At 40.4% G+C, this 14,410-nt stretch overlaps 1 protein-coding gene across 1 annotated transcript in view; it reads left to right on the top strand.

Moving 5' to 3' along the window:
- cdh13 (cadherin 13, H-cadherin (heart)) overlaps positions 1-14,410 on the top strand; it is a 275,119-nt gene that overhangs the window by 90,635 nt on the left and 170,074 nt on the right. The window contains exon 3 of the mRNA XM_020079467.2: positions 11,672-11,883. Coding sequence (XP_019935026.2) covers positions 11,672-11,883 — 212 coding nt within the window. The remainder of the gene's footprint in view (positions 1-11,671; positions 11,884-14,410) is intronic.

Here is a 14,410-nt window from a genome sequence, read left to right as displayed (position 1 = left end):
ATTGGTCATTAAGTTCAACCTGAGCACAAACCTCTGCATTGCTGTGATGTTGAAGAGGGGCTGCCGATGAATTTATAGCTGTAGAATAATGATCTCAAAAACAACAGCTCCGTGTTAACAGAATAGATTTTATTCATCGTGGTGTCGTCTGTGGAAATAATACGAGAGAAACAACAGCTTAACCAAAAACACAATATCCACCTGACTCTGTTAACCTGTTGTAAAATTGTCCAGTGAGAAAAGGTGGTGACTAGAGACTTCAGTCTGCTGATTAAAGCCCATGAAGGATCCTGTTTGTCACATCCTCTAATGCAGGTGCCGGCAGGAATCTACCCTCTTCAGTTAAAGGAGCATAAGCAGCAAAGCTCCAAACTCTCTGAGTTAAATCACCTGGTTGGTTACTGCATGAGGGAAGTGACAGCTCTTAGTGAAATCATGTTATGTGGGGGAGAGGCACATTTGCAGAGAGAGAACCGCGAGGCTAATACTTAATGTGATTCTCACTTTCTGAATATAATAGTAGCGTCCATGTCAGTTATGTTGTTAAACCTAATCAGACAAGCGGAGATTGTCTTAATATTTCGATAGAAAAAAGACACAGGTGCAGTTCTCACTGCTCTGCATGTGTAAGGTTGTTCTTGCCAAAGTTTTTTTCTAATTTAGTTTAACATCATGCAGGATGCTGTAAATCCCTGAAGTCCCAAAGTCTGCAACACTTAAGGAAAAACTTGAGGAAAGTGAGCATAAAAGGCTGAAAATGTCCACGAGGCAGCCCTGAAGCCTTTTCACAGCGGGGCGGAACTACAAGCTTCATGGGCTTTTTTTGGGGGGGGGAAGCATGTTGAAATCTGTGAACGTGTGTGGCCATTGTAACTGGGCATGCATCATTCATGACTAAAATGATCCTTAAACTGCATAGTTTTACATATATGATATACACATGGTAAACCAAACAAGTTGAATGTCAGACACAGGAAAATTGGGTGTTTCAGTGGTCAGCAGGCGAGAGCTGCAGAAACAAATTATCATATTTATGGCTCCAGTACATTTGGAAGTCAAGAGCGTCCCACTGCTGCAGTCCACAGACAATCCTGCGATATGACTCAGAGCTTCCCCTGCAGCTCCTGCAGCGCCAGATGGTCCCTCAATTGCAATCATATGTTCCAAAGGACACAGAACGACTTTTGACCTCTAGAATTTATTTTGGCAGCGAGTTCAGAATGGTTATTTTAGGGCTGATAATCAACAGTGTGACAAACAGCTCCTTCCATTTTCACGTATTATCCTGTGATCCCTGCGGACGCTTGTCCTCTCATAAAAAGCCAAATTGAGCAGGTGACATGTTCAGATTCCCATCACTTCACTTGTTGTGCCAGAGCGACGGGGGCGCTCGTCTGGCCTGTTCGCGGACACATTAATGGTCCAGTAGTCAGTTTTGGCCGAGATGACTGATAGCAGTGAGTGTGCATTGTTTGAGGTCATCTGGCTCATTGTGCTGGCTGCCTGGTGGTGCAGATGAATGACTAAGATCTTCATTTCTCTAATTTTCTGATACACCAATTAAGCACCTGCTGCACCGAATATTGTCTCCTAATATCTGGCTCGCTAACGGTTCCCTTGTGCTATGTTGTACAGCTGCCACGTTGCCCTGAAACCCACTGACCATTAGATGTGTCTTTATTTGACTACAGCAATGCTTCTGTGTGTCTGTCTCTATCTCCTGCTGGCATCCACCCCTGCCCCGCGTTGCCCTGCAGCTGACAAACAAACGCAGGCTGATTGAAGTTTGTTACGGTGATAGAATAATCCTCACTCACACCCTTCAGATCTGTTGCCGCGCTTCAGGGGATCTCAATCACAAAATGCGCTGAAGTATTTTCATTTGTATTTTCATATAAAAACTGTATCAAGGGAGCTACGCTATGGCTTTTTAAAATGGGAATTTAAATGGATTCATATTCAAGCAGGTGTAACCTTGGAACAGGCAACTTCAAAGAGTGAGCCTGTAGGCCTTAACATTTCCATCATGCGTGGATGCAGCGGGGTGTTTACTGTTGCTGTCAGTGATGTGTATGTATGTTAAACCTTGAACAGTATATTTCCACAGATGAGTGCATGAATTAATTGCTTGTAAGTGAGGGTTGTTTGATTATGTTTACTTTTCTACTCCCTTTACACCAGTCGCTAAAACACACTGACGGGTTTGTTCAGTTGAATCATCCTCCAGACCCGATGCAACACTTAAAAAGTAAATAAAGGTGCTCGTAAGATGCATGCTCTTCCTGTCAGAAATGTGAGAAGTGCTATTCCCAGTCATTATCTGCCTCAGGCCTCAGTGTGAAGTGCTGCCGGTAATAATGAGGGTTTGATTTGGTGGGTTGCGTCTGTCGAGTTCGTGGCTCGATGGGGTGGAGGAGTCTCTCCGTGACTTTGTTTGCATCCTGATGAACAGGGGTGATTAGAAACAAAAGTGCTGCAGCCCGTCGGGGGAAATACACATAGCAATTATGGCAGAGAAAAGATGCTCAGAAAACCTTGTTAAAATCTAATAAGCCCAAGGTTCTTTCTTATTTGCCTTGTCTTGTCAGGGCTGAACATTATGATTGCCGAAATCCAAATTAAATAAAACTGCATGAGAAATAAAACAGGCATAGAGATGGATAGATTTTCCGTTGTCCTCCTTTTATCTGGTAGATGATTCGCAGGGCAGTAATTTAATGCAATTGAAGAGTAGCAACTCAACTTGATTGCAAATATAAACTGGCGTGACCGAGCTCTGGCACTGAGGCCACAGCATCTGGAGCAGTGCTGAGGTCTGCAGCTGAAAATCCATCTCTGCTTCACATGTAACATAACATCTGGCCATAAATAAGAAGCAGGGTTGTAGTGTATTGCAACATGTACGTGTGAGGTTGAATCTGTTTTATTCATTTTTTTGTTCATGAAATATCTCAACAACTATCACATCAATTGCCATGTGAATTACTGCACATACTTAAGGTGTCTGGATGATGAATCCCTACAAGGCTGATGATCTCAGGAGTTTTTTTTTTTTATTGTGCCAGCAGCAGGTCAAGATTTTCACTTATTCTGTCAAATATCAGAACATTGAGCAGATAGTTTGGCATAAAACTTTTTTTGTCCAGACTTCCATTCGTTGCAGTGAATGAATCCTAATAATTTACTGATCCCCTGGGGTATACATTGACTCAAAATTTCTCCACAACTATTTTCTGGTTTTATATAAAATGTTGTACATTTATTCATTTTTCCCTCAGGCTGAATTGTAATGATTTTGCTAATCCCCCAGATATTTCATCTAGCCTCATCATCAAGTCAGATTTTTTTAAGTTTGTCTTGCACCTGCAAAACTAATGACATTCCCATAATCCTTAGCAGCACTTAGCTGCACTTCATCAACATCAGCATGTTGGAATGTACAAAGTATGGTAACCTACCCACTGACTTTAAAGACATTTTCCATGTATCTGTAGATCTACTAGACAACATATACCAGCAAATATCTCCACTTTCTATCCATCTATATTTTTACAACGTATTGCTTAACATTTTCACATTTTGTTAAATATATGTTTTTTTTAGTAATCAATAACGATTGGTCCACTGATCCAGAAGAAACAATGAGAATTGGATTCAGAAGAGGCCGACACTCAGCCTCTAGATCTACAACACCCATGACCATTGTAAAAAGAGATGTATGGCAGAGTGTGTACTTAATCTTAATGTGGCACACTTACTGCAGTACATTTCTGTCTATTTATTTGCTGATTTTATTATTTAGCCCAGAGCTGAGCTATTGACTTAGCGTAGCTGACTCATGCTCTTGTTTAAACGGTGGATAAATAATGACAGGATGTACAGGAGCCTCGGCTGTAATGGGATCAAAGACATGTTGGACTATATGTTACTTATATAAACATTATAAAATGAACATCAATCATGTCTCATAAACCTTCTGGTTTCAGTGTGAGGCTCTGATAAAATGGCATGTAACTGTGTGTGTGTGTTGCCTAGTGTCGGTGTCCTGGTATTACCTGTCCTGCTCAGGTGGATGGACTGTAACTCAGGGTGATAACAAGGGAAGGATATAACCTTGAGAGAGAGAGAGCGAGAGAGAGAGAGAGAGAGAGCAAGAGTACTGGCCCTCATTATATCAACATAATTACTCTCTCTCTCTTTTTCTTTCTCTCCTTCTGAATTCTCATCCATCTTTGACTGATTCCGAAGAGAGAGATCAACAGGAACCTCAGTGAGCCCATAATGAAACAGACAGTAGAGACAAACCTCTCTGAATCATCATCAGATCACCCAACACCACCCTGTCACGTGCATGATCCCCAAAGATGGGGTCGAGTCCGCTGCGATATCCCAGATCACTTCGAGTGTGCAGGACTTCACCTCCGCTGTTAAACTGTCAGAAACCGATCTTGTAAATGCCAGCTTGGCATAATCAGCTTTTGCACATGTCTAAGTGGTTGATTTGATGCAACCTGTTAACCTTAATAAATCATTTTATGAATATCAGCACTGCTCAGTGGAGCCTGTTCACTGTTCTTACAGTGTTTTATTGTTGCTTAAAATATGAAAAATAACACTCACAATAGAAACAATTTTAGAGGCCATTGACATTCTGAAAGCCTTGTTAGTTGGTGAGGACACTGACAATAATTTTTCTCTTCATCAAATCTTGAGGATTTGAAATGGAGGCACTTCATTTAACAATTGAAGATTTTGTTCTTTTTAAATGTTATTTTGTGTGACCCACTGCAATTGCTAATCTGTTGTTCAGCTCCTTGGCTGAGAATAATGTCTGTCTGGTGTCTGTTACAGCTTTTTAAAACTTTTGCAACTTTTTCATGTTAATTGTGTTTGTGGTAGTTTGTTGTCAAGTGTAAGTATATAAAATAAAATGAATGTAGGTGGATTTGCAGCCAGTCTGTCAAAATGTCTGTGCTTCTTTTTACTGGGTGAGATATACTGTCAGAAAATCCTTGTATCTCTTGATGACTTGTCAGAAGCTGAGGTGAGTCCCACTTGTAGGTTGAGGAGCTGGAACATTTTGGTTTCTCTTGGGTGTAACATAAGCGTAGTGTCTTCAAGTCAGGGTTGACTTTTTTTTACTGTTTACCATAAAATCACGATTGTTCCTTCAACCTCGTGTAGAAAATCCATTATAATGTTTAACCTTCATTTTATTGCTATGAGTGATACAAATACAGAAAAGCTGTGAACCTTTAATCGTTGACATGGTAGGTAAAACAATAGTAATTTATTTGTATTCATAAAGCATGAATATTGTTTTCATTTTTAATCGCACCAACACATTACCAAGTGACAGACTTACAAGTTACAACAATGTTCAATAATGTTTCAAAAGTCACGATTGCTTTGAAAAATGGACAAAGGAAACAAGCAAATAACCTGAAAACTCTAAATAAATCATTTTGCACCTACTGCACACTAACATGATGATTTCATCCCTCGCTACATGGTTTACATTTCCAGCCTTTCACAGCCACAAATAATTTTCGAGCAGAGCAGAGGAAACTAAATCCGGTTATACATTTTCCTCCTCGAGACACTTTATATATTTGCCCGTCTTGTCATCACTATCACATTTTTTTGGGAAAAATAGCAGTTAATTTACACTGTCGGGGTGAAAAATAATTCTGTGTCTTTATCTCTTATACTTTTTCTGTACATTGGGGTTTTATAATGTCAAACTGTTACTCGAGTACACATAACATAAGCCACATCAACACTTTATATATGTGATATAATGTTTATGTTTTATTCTCAATTGACCGTACTTGTTATATTACTGATGTAAACAGTCTCTTTAGCATCAAAAACAGTTCATTTGGTTTGAGTCATTATCCAGTGTTTTCCTATTAAAATAATTAAATTATTTATTGCATGTTGAAATTTGAGTTCAGCATTTTGTTTTGATTTGGATCACAGATTATGTTTCCAAGGCTCTTGTCTTTGATAAAAAAATGGCTTTGATAAAATCCTTGCGTGTATGGAACGTCCGTGTGACTCGAGCACCAGGGTAACATGAGATTTAGAGGTGGGTTAGATGTGTAGAATGGATGGTTTTATTTAATCAGGTAGTTAGCATGCCTGGCTGACCTTTACCAGTGCTCATGAAAACTCTGTGATGCCGTCTCAGATCACAAAGTAACTGTACTTTAATTGGCAATAGACTCCAGCACAGCGGACAGTGCCATACATCAAAGTTTGATCAAAGGGCTGAGTCACTGAATCCCAAGAGGGTCCGACACTGCGCCGTGCGATAGGAAACTCACTGCGAAAACGCAATTCAGAATGTAAATACGTTTTTCAAAAGCAGCCTGCTCTCTAATACCAGGTTATTATTTGAGAATGGAGTTCTCTTGAGCCTTTTTTACAAGCCTGGGCACACTCCATCTGGTTAGACATGGCAGCTATCAGCTCAAAAGCACCCGCGCTGCTACCTTTGAGATTACTCCTCTGATTCCAATCTCTCCCATCATGGAGACTTGACATTTGAGCTACAAGACAGAAAATTGTCTTCAAAACACCTCAAAGGCAAATGTTACTATACCCGACAAAGAGGGCGCAAAGAAAGTCCAATTTAAGGGTTCAAAGAGAATGGACAAAGAGAGTGGAGCCAACGTAAATTCTTTTGGACAATGTTAGATGTCAAAATATGTATAGTATCAGTATAGATGCAGAAAATCAAGATTACAGTTTTGTCCGTAGGTGTGTTCTTCACTATTCTGATGACTGTTTTTAGTACATTTAAGGTGATAATCTTTAATCTTTTAGAGGATAAAAATATTTCACTTGATTCATTTTACATTTCTGACTAAGACATCACAACCTGACATTGCATTTATTCACAATATATATATATATATATTGAAAAGGAGTAAATTTAACTGTGTCAGAATTTAATCCTCACTTGTTTGTGTAATTCTGAGGATATAATGTTCGTATTTTCCTTGTAAAAAGCTTAATTGAGAAATTTGCACTGGTGTTTGAGCCAAGAACGCCAACAGAAAAGACTCAAACCTAAAGCAACCATGGCCCTTGATGTCCGACAGCCTGGTACATTTTGCATTCACAGCCTCAGTGGGAGGTTTTGGCCTTCAAGGAACTCGACCCCCCCCCCCCCAATGTGCGCTTCTCTCTTTCCGTCTCCTCTCCAGGCACAAGTGAGGGATTTTGGCGACCCTAATCCATGTCGTGCAAAGTTGTTTCAACTCTGAGCCAGCACTCTGAAGAAAAGGAAGTGGGTGCGTGGTGGTGCTGGTGGTGAGCGGGGAAATGCTGCGTTCTGTCATTGTTGTGCGACTTCAAAGCCGCCAGCTCACCATGTTCTCTTCTGAAATCCCCCAAAACCTGACAACATTAGAATACCATCAAACACTCTCTGGCTGCCTATGAAATGCCACTGACACTGTTTGGTGTTGGCAATTTGCAGACTCTAAAGAGTGCACCCATGTTATTGAAATAAATCTGAGGCTTGTAATGGGAATGGAAATGAACACATCTTTCATGCTTTGGCTTAGAAGTGAGAGTTGAATATTGAGATGGAGCCTTGTTTCCCTCGAGAGTCGCTTGTTGACTTTGTAGCTCTCCCTCAGTGTCTGTCGTAACCTTGCCTCTCCTGTCGTTTTTGTCTTTGTTTTCATTTTCATCTCGTCCTGCTCCACTCTTCACTCCAGTATTCTCTCCTCCTCTTCATCCAGATGGCAGAAAATTATTCTGTCCAGAGGGAAGATTTTAAAATGTCCAGAGCGAGAGTTTTATAAGGAGCTAGACTAAACAGTCACAAAGGTTAAGTGTAGTAAATGAGGGCTTTGATAGAGTGTAGTCTATTGATTTTCTAGTCAGGGCAACACTAACCATGGAGTGAATTACCATTTCTCTTGTTTGCTGTGATGATGGAAGACAGACGTGTACAGATTGACGAGTTCAAGTTGTTTTTCCAAGGTTAAATGGCGAGAAGTGTAGATGAGTTGGCAAACATGCAGCTGAGAGGGAGCAGATTGAGTCTTGATGCAAAAGTTAATTATGAATCCCACCTTCATTGTGTTTAATTTCATTGAGAAAATACAACAAGAACAGTCACAGCTTTCTCCGCAGTGAAAACAATTTGTGTTAATACAGCGCTGGGTTGCCATCGTATTGGAACTGAAACAATAGGCTTTTCCCTACTGTTTGGTAAACCTCACACATGAGGACTACCAGCTATTAAAGCCCAAATACAACAAGGTATTACTCAAAATAAGATCAAGTGACTGTTTCTAAATAATTAAAATGCTACATGCAGTTAGTATTTGTTGTTTAGCAGCAATCTTATGTTAACTTTATAGCCTATGTGTAGGAGCTATATTGTGAAAGTGGTAATTTTGCACATATTTGGGTTACATTTGTTATTCATTTGCACATTTAATGTTTACACAGACACACAAACATGGTTACTGTACATGCACAACTCTACATTATTATTTTAAAAACACTGTGGGAAGCTGATTTACTCTGTTTTATATATTTTGAGTAATTATTAATAACAATAATATGTCATACTGTGTGGGTTGTCAGTCTTAGTGGATATTGCTACAGTGATGGTTACTGGTGCTAACAGCCAGTGGAGTTTAATAATACAGGCCCAAACAATGCTTAAAAAGAGAAACAATGAAACTCACACTGTTTTAATAATGATTATAATGTCAGCCAATTATTCTCTGCATTCCATGTTTTCTACAAAACCGAAGAATAGAACTGAATAGCACCTCCCTGGACTCTTTCCAATATACAGCTGCCCACTGCTCTGTGTGGTCACTTGTGTGTGTTGTGTTCCGTATGCTGTGTCCACCTATGGATGTAGCATGATTGTGCGTGCATGATTGATGCGCAACGACAATAAAGGAATCTTAAAAAGTCAGTTGGAGGTGTGTGACTTTGAGTCCCAGATCTCCTTCACACCTGCTATCAAAAAACTCAAGAAACAACCATTTCTTTGTGTGTGTGTGTGTGTGTGTGTTTTGGATGAAGGACACTGGTTAGAACATTCTTAGTTTGTATCCTGATTCAGGCCAGTGTCTTTCTGTGTGTAGTTTGCATGTTCTCCATTGTGACTTTTTTCCAGGTTCTCTTACTTCCTCCCAAAGTTTAAAGATACGCAGGGTGGGGTTAGGTTTAATGGAGACTCTGAATTGACCATCGGTGTGAATACTTGTAAGTGTGTGTGGTTGGTTGTTTGTCCTGATATGTTAGGCCTATTACGTGTTGAATGTTGAGCCCAGATGACCAGAATAAATGTGATGAACACTGACAGTGCTCAGTATTAGTCACAGACTGCAGACAGTCTGCATTTCCTGTTTCATAATCAAAGCCATCAAAGAGTTTTACTACTATGTGAAGCAGCAGTGTTAGAAACGTCTTGGTTTTGCTCAGCCATAACACAAAACAGCACCGGGACCATGTCAGGATGATAAACAGTGGGAATGATATTGGTAAGATTGTATGGATGCAGTAAAGCTGCATCTAATAATCATATAAACTATAACTTCATTATTCATTCATCATACAGTACTATAGCACACACTGGCTTAAAACAATCTACAAAAATAACATTGGCTCAGATACAAAAATGTGCACAATTAATATTTGTTTTTTATTCTGCCATTTGTTTTGCTGCCACCCACTTATATTGATCCTGCCTTTTTAAAGAGAAACTGTCGGACTGATTGATTTGCATGTTAATTGGTTGTGTTTATGACCATGCCCACTGTTTAAACTATTTGTATTGCAATGATTAGAATACATTGCATTTGTGAAGCAGTGAACATTCATTCATCACAGTGGTAACAGCATATTGGTTTCCAGTTTTAATGAGCTGGTTCAGAAGAGAGAGCTTGCAGCCTTTGCACTGTGGACGGAAGCCGTGTTTTATCTTCACAGAGGCAACGCTGATCCATGAGTCGCTCTGAGAAACTTGATAAATATGGGCTCAAATCTGAACTTCTCTCTTCCTCAGAAAGATTGGCTCTCAGTCTTCAGTGTGAAGAGAACACACAAGGAGAGACATCAAGATCTTTTGTGAAATATTTCCTTCAGCTGGTCATCAGCAACCACCGACTTCTTTGGTGCTGACAAAACATTGCATCCTAAACTGATAAATCATGTGGGACATTATCTGGACCGCCTAGCATCCCGTTCTCATCCCAGAGAAGAGAGGAAACATAACATCTGCAATTCTTTTCTTATTTTCATGATGACCATGTAAAAGTATTAGTTTTTTGTAAACTAGGTAACAGAGAACTAGTCAGTCAAAACCATAGACTATATAAAGATGGATGACAAGCCTCCACTTCAGCCCAATGTCCAAAATATCCTGGAAACATAGATAACTTCTAACATCAAGTCTGCGGAGTGGGGATTGGGGGATGGAGCCATTAAATGTAGGCATCACCCATACAAACACTTGACCAATGGCTCAGCTGTCAATCATGACGCTTCATTCTGTTTTTATAGACTCACATAACTATCAACACCAAACTTACCTTAAAAAATTGCACCTAAACTGACAGAAAGCACTTTCGGTTTTCATTTTGCTTTAAATTTGGTCCATGTTCCATCCACTAACATAGAGGAGGCTGGATTTTACGACCTATATTTTGGCTTCATATTTTGTAACACAGGAGGAAGTGATGACATGTCGTCCATCTTTATATAAAGGCTATGTTCCATAACGTGGCCACATTAGGAATGACAGCCATGTGGAAGATCCTGTGCGTCATGTTTTTTTCGATTTCATGGAGAAATCATGAGGAACTAATAACGACTTGCATAAGCACCCACATGTCTGAGGCAGCGTGGCTTGAGATGAGTCCACACACTGAGAGTTGTACAATACCATGTGATTCCTGTTGCACCTACGTTGGTAATCAACAACACATGCACACATCCTTCGTGATCCAGAACAGCAGGGAGCGCCATGGGAGGACGAGGTAAAGAGGAGGTGAAGGATGAAGCAGGGCTGAGGTTGGGGGGTGGGGGGACATGGGGATCATGTCGGGACACCAAGGGGAGTGTGTGAGGCAGATAAAGGAGAGGATGAACACGATCAGAGGGGATAAAGCCTGGCAGAGTCCTTGGCGGTGTGTCCCTCAGTCCGAAGAGAGGCGCTCACATGTGCAAACGTCAACCGCACATTACTCAGCGGTGACACTTCTCTCCTGCTGTACCTTAAATCCCTTCTCCTCCTGTAGACCCTGCAACTGGGTACAGCTGCATTTGTCTGTAGCAGAAGTCACAGCCACACATTAATGTGCAATATGTTATTCAGTAAGTCATAAATATTGCAGTAGGTTTATGTGAAGAGATCACCGACTTTTATTGAACCCTCACAGACAGAGCTCTTCAGATCATCATACTCTTACTTCAGGGTATCTTGTCTTTGTTTTGATGTCTTTAGGGTGTCTGCTTATATCTTGAAAATACTTGTTGTCATGGATTGTTTGGCAATTCTTTGTCTTCCACTCCCGAACCTCAGGATGCTTGTTTCAAATGACTGACTTTTCTTGACATTTCTGTTTATGATCTGTTCAGAGTGACGGCATAAATAATACTCACCCGATCCATGTGTTTCTTCCAGTCGAGTTCGACGACTGCGCGGCTAACGAAGATGTGACGTTTGAGGTGTCGGACCCCAGCTTCCAGGTGGATGGGGATTTGAATCTGGTTCCACATCAAGACGTCCCGTACAGCGGGCCGGTCCTCTTCATCCATGGGGTCAGTGCACATGCAGACGACGTGGCAGAGGTGGAAATCTCTGGACTGCCGGTCCAGTCACTGCACACGCTCAGGGTGAGTAGTAATTGCTGTGTGTGTTTTGTGTCTTTTATTTGTACTAGAATTGAAAAGGTTTCACATATTTGAAGACTGAAAAGGTTAATGTCATGTATTATAATGAGACATAATGTATCAGATGTAATGTCTCTCTGTGATTTAGAGGACACGGTTGAAACTGCTTTCATGTCTGTGCTGCAAACATGAAGCTTCAGTCACTTGCTGGTTAGCTAAAGACTGGGAACAAGGGGAAATAGCTAGCCTGGCTCCAACAAAAGAAAACTAACCATGGCAAACACCTCCAAAGCTCACTGATTAAATTCTTATATATTCTGGATTTCATTTCAGAAACAAAAATCTAAGCATTTTTATAACCTTGCTGATCAATCTAATGTTAAACTATTCCTTAAGCGATGAGTCAAAAGGGAACGTTTGCATAAATAGTGATGTAAACATGGGGGTGAATGTCATTCCACGAAACAGTCATACATTAGTGATCTTAACTGAGAATTAAAAAACATTAAAAACCAAATTCATCAACTGTTCAGCGGCATCTGTTTCAATCATATTCATGCACATGTTGATGAATTCTAATCACTCATAAATGTGATGCACAGTCACTGCGACCTTAATTGTCCTCACCAGACAGTTGGGAGAAACACATATCTGCAATCTTTGAAACCAAATGGAGATTTAAATAAGTACAGACATTTATTTTTAAAGAATTCAAAAATAAATTAGATAGTGCAGATATGAAGGGAACAATCAGTGTTGTTAAAATCAAGCTCAGGCACCACAGCCTCAGTAAAAGATGACTGATGGTTGGAGAACACAGAGAGGTGATTGATGCTACAACCAGCAAAAGGACCGTTTTACAAGTAGAAAGAAATGGGTGTGATTTACTGAAGGAGAACTTGTGAAAGCTTTCGGAGGAGCTGCCAAACCTGTGAGCATATTGCCGCCATCATCAGAGATGTGTCTCTCTACTCTCTACTGCTGCAGAGGGCAGAAACAACCGAGACTGGCACTAAATCTGTCCGTGGGCTGACGGACGTCACGTCTGATGAACGATGGCGTAGATTACAGATCCATTTTATCGACACTAAAAATCTTTAGCTCCTCTAAAGATGCTTAACATGCTGGGATGTCCAGTGACAGCGAGTGACTTGTAGAGTCTCTGTGGGTCCACTGTTATTTCACATGTGCTTTACACATGCGCTGAAGAAGTCTTGTACAAAAAATTCTTGAATACAAGAATGAACTGGAACTTAAACATTGTTTAATACCCACGTGTGCATATGTGTTATTTGTATAAGGTCACATGGAGGGGAAGGAAAAAATAACAGAGAAACATAAACAGCTGTAATGTGTGTGCACCAGGCTTTTGTCTCTCAAGTATTACTCTGACCAGGTCCATTTATATGAAAGTCTGGCTGTTAAAGCCTCTCCTCAGCCCACTCTTCAGTCTTTGGCTTTGCTTCTCTGCAACGTGTCCTTTTTGTTTGTGCAAGCTACAGCAAATTGACGTCCTTACAAAACGCTGGGCACCTGAATAAACCCCATTGTCCCTCATCCACATCCTCCATCCACCTCTGTTTAGTCAAAATACACTAAGTTGATTAGGAAAAGTTTCCAGGGACTGCAGGTTCAGTCAGAGTTTCCTTCTCCCTCTCAGAGATCGTTTGTCTTCCTGCTGCAGTGCTCAGTGTCCCGCTGCTGCTGCTCTGCCAGCCCCGAGCTTAATGAATGTCTCCACATCCCTCTTGGCATGATGTGGCTCTAATTTGTTTGTGCCTCTCACCATCATTTATTTGGTTAGCTAGTCCATGGGTGTTACCTTGGCAATTAATTGATGATACAAGTGAATTAGTCTTTGGCAAGTTATGAGTAAAGTAAAGTTTCTGTAAAGGCTAATGTGTTTGTGTGTTTACCTTCCCTGAGACTCTTGTTTGTGTACGGTTTCATGTGACATTTCATTTTTAGACTATCAAGCACTGTTATATAGTCACTTCCTTAGGGGAAATTGTAGTTAATTAAAACTTGGATAGGATTTTCTTTTTTTACCTTAGGCTGTCATTTGTGTGAGTTGTAATAATAGCACTGTATCAACTGAAGTGATTGACGTTGCTGCAATGAAAACTGAGGAAAGAGAAGACACAGGAGTGGCTAGAGAATCAGTAAAACAGTGTATAAACAAGATTACATTAAAGGCTCTTTCTCACTTATTCTTTTTTGCTGTGGACATGTCAGTTTAGTCCAAACCTAAATAACAGGTCTGAAAGGGGCCTTGGACCAGAGTCTGGACCAATGGGCCAAAATTTGGGTTGTCTTCATCCAGAACAAACTGAACAATGGTTTGGATCATTTAATGAGTGACATCATTTCTTTGGATAGTTGGGAACTTTGGAGAAATTGCAGGAAGTCAAGAGCATTAAAAAATAGGAGAAGAAATAGAAGCAGAAGCAGCTCACAGAATTGTTTGCAGTTATCACATCAGACTATATAACAAACTACAAGAACATTGATTTTGCTGGTATTAATACTG

The sequence above is a fragment of the Paralichthys olivaceus genome, chromosome 7 (genome assembly GCF_024713975.1).
Source record: "Paralichthys olivaceus isolate ysfri-2021 chromosome 7, ASM2471397v2, whole genome shotgun sequence".
NCBI lineage: Eukaryota > Metazoa > Chordata > Actinopteri > Pleuronectiformes > Paralichthyidae > Paralichthys > Paralichthys olivaceus.
This window is presented reverse-complemented; position numbering and strand designations above follow the sequence as displayed.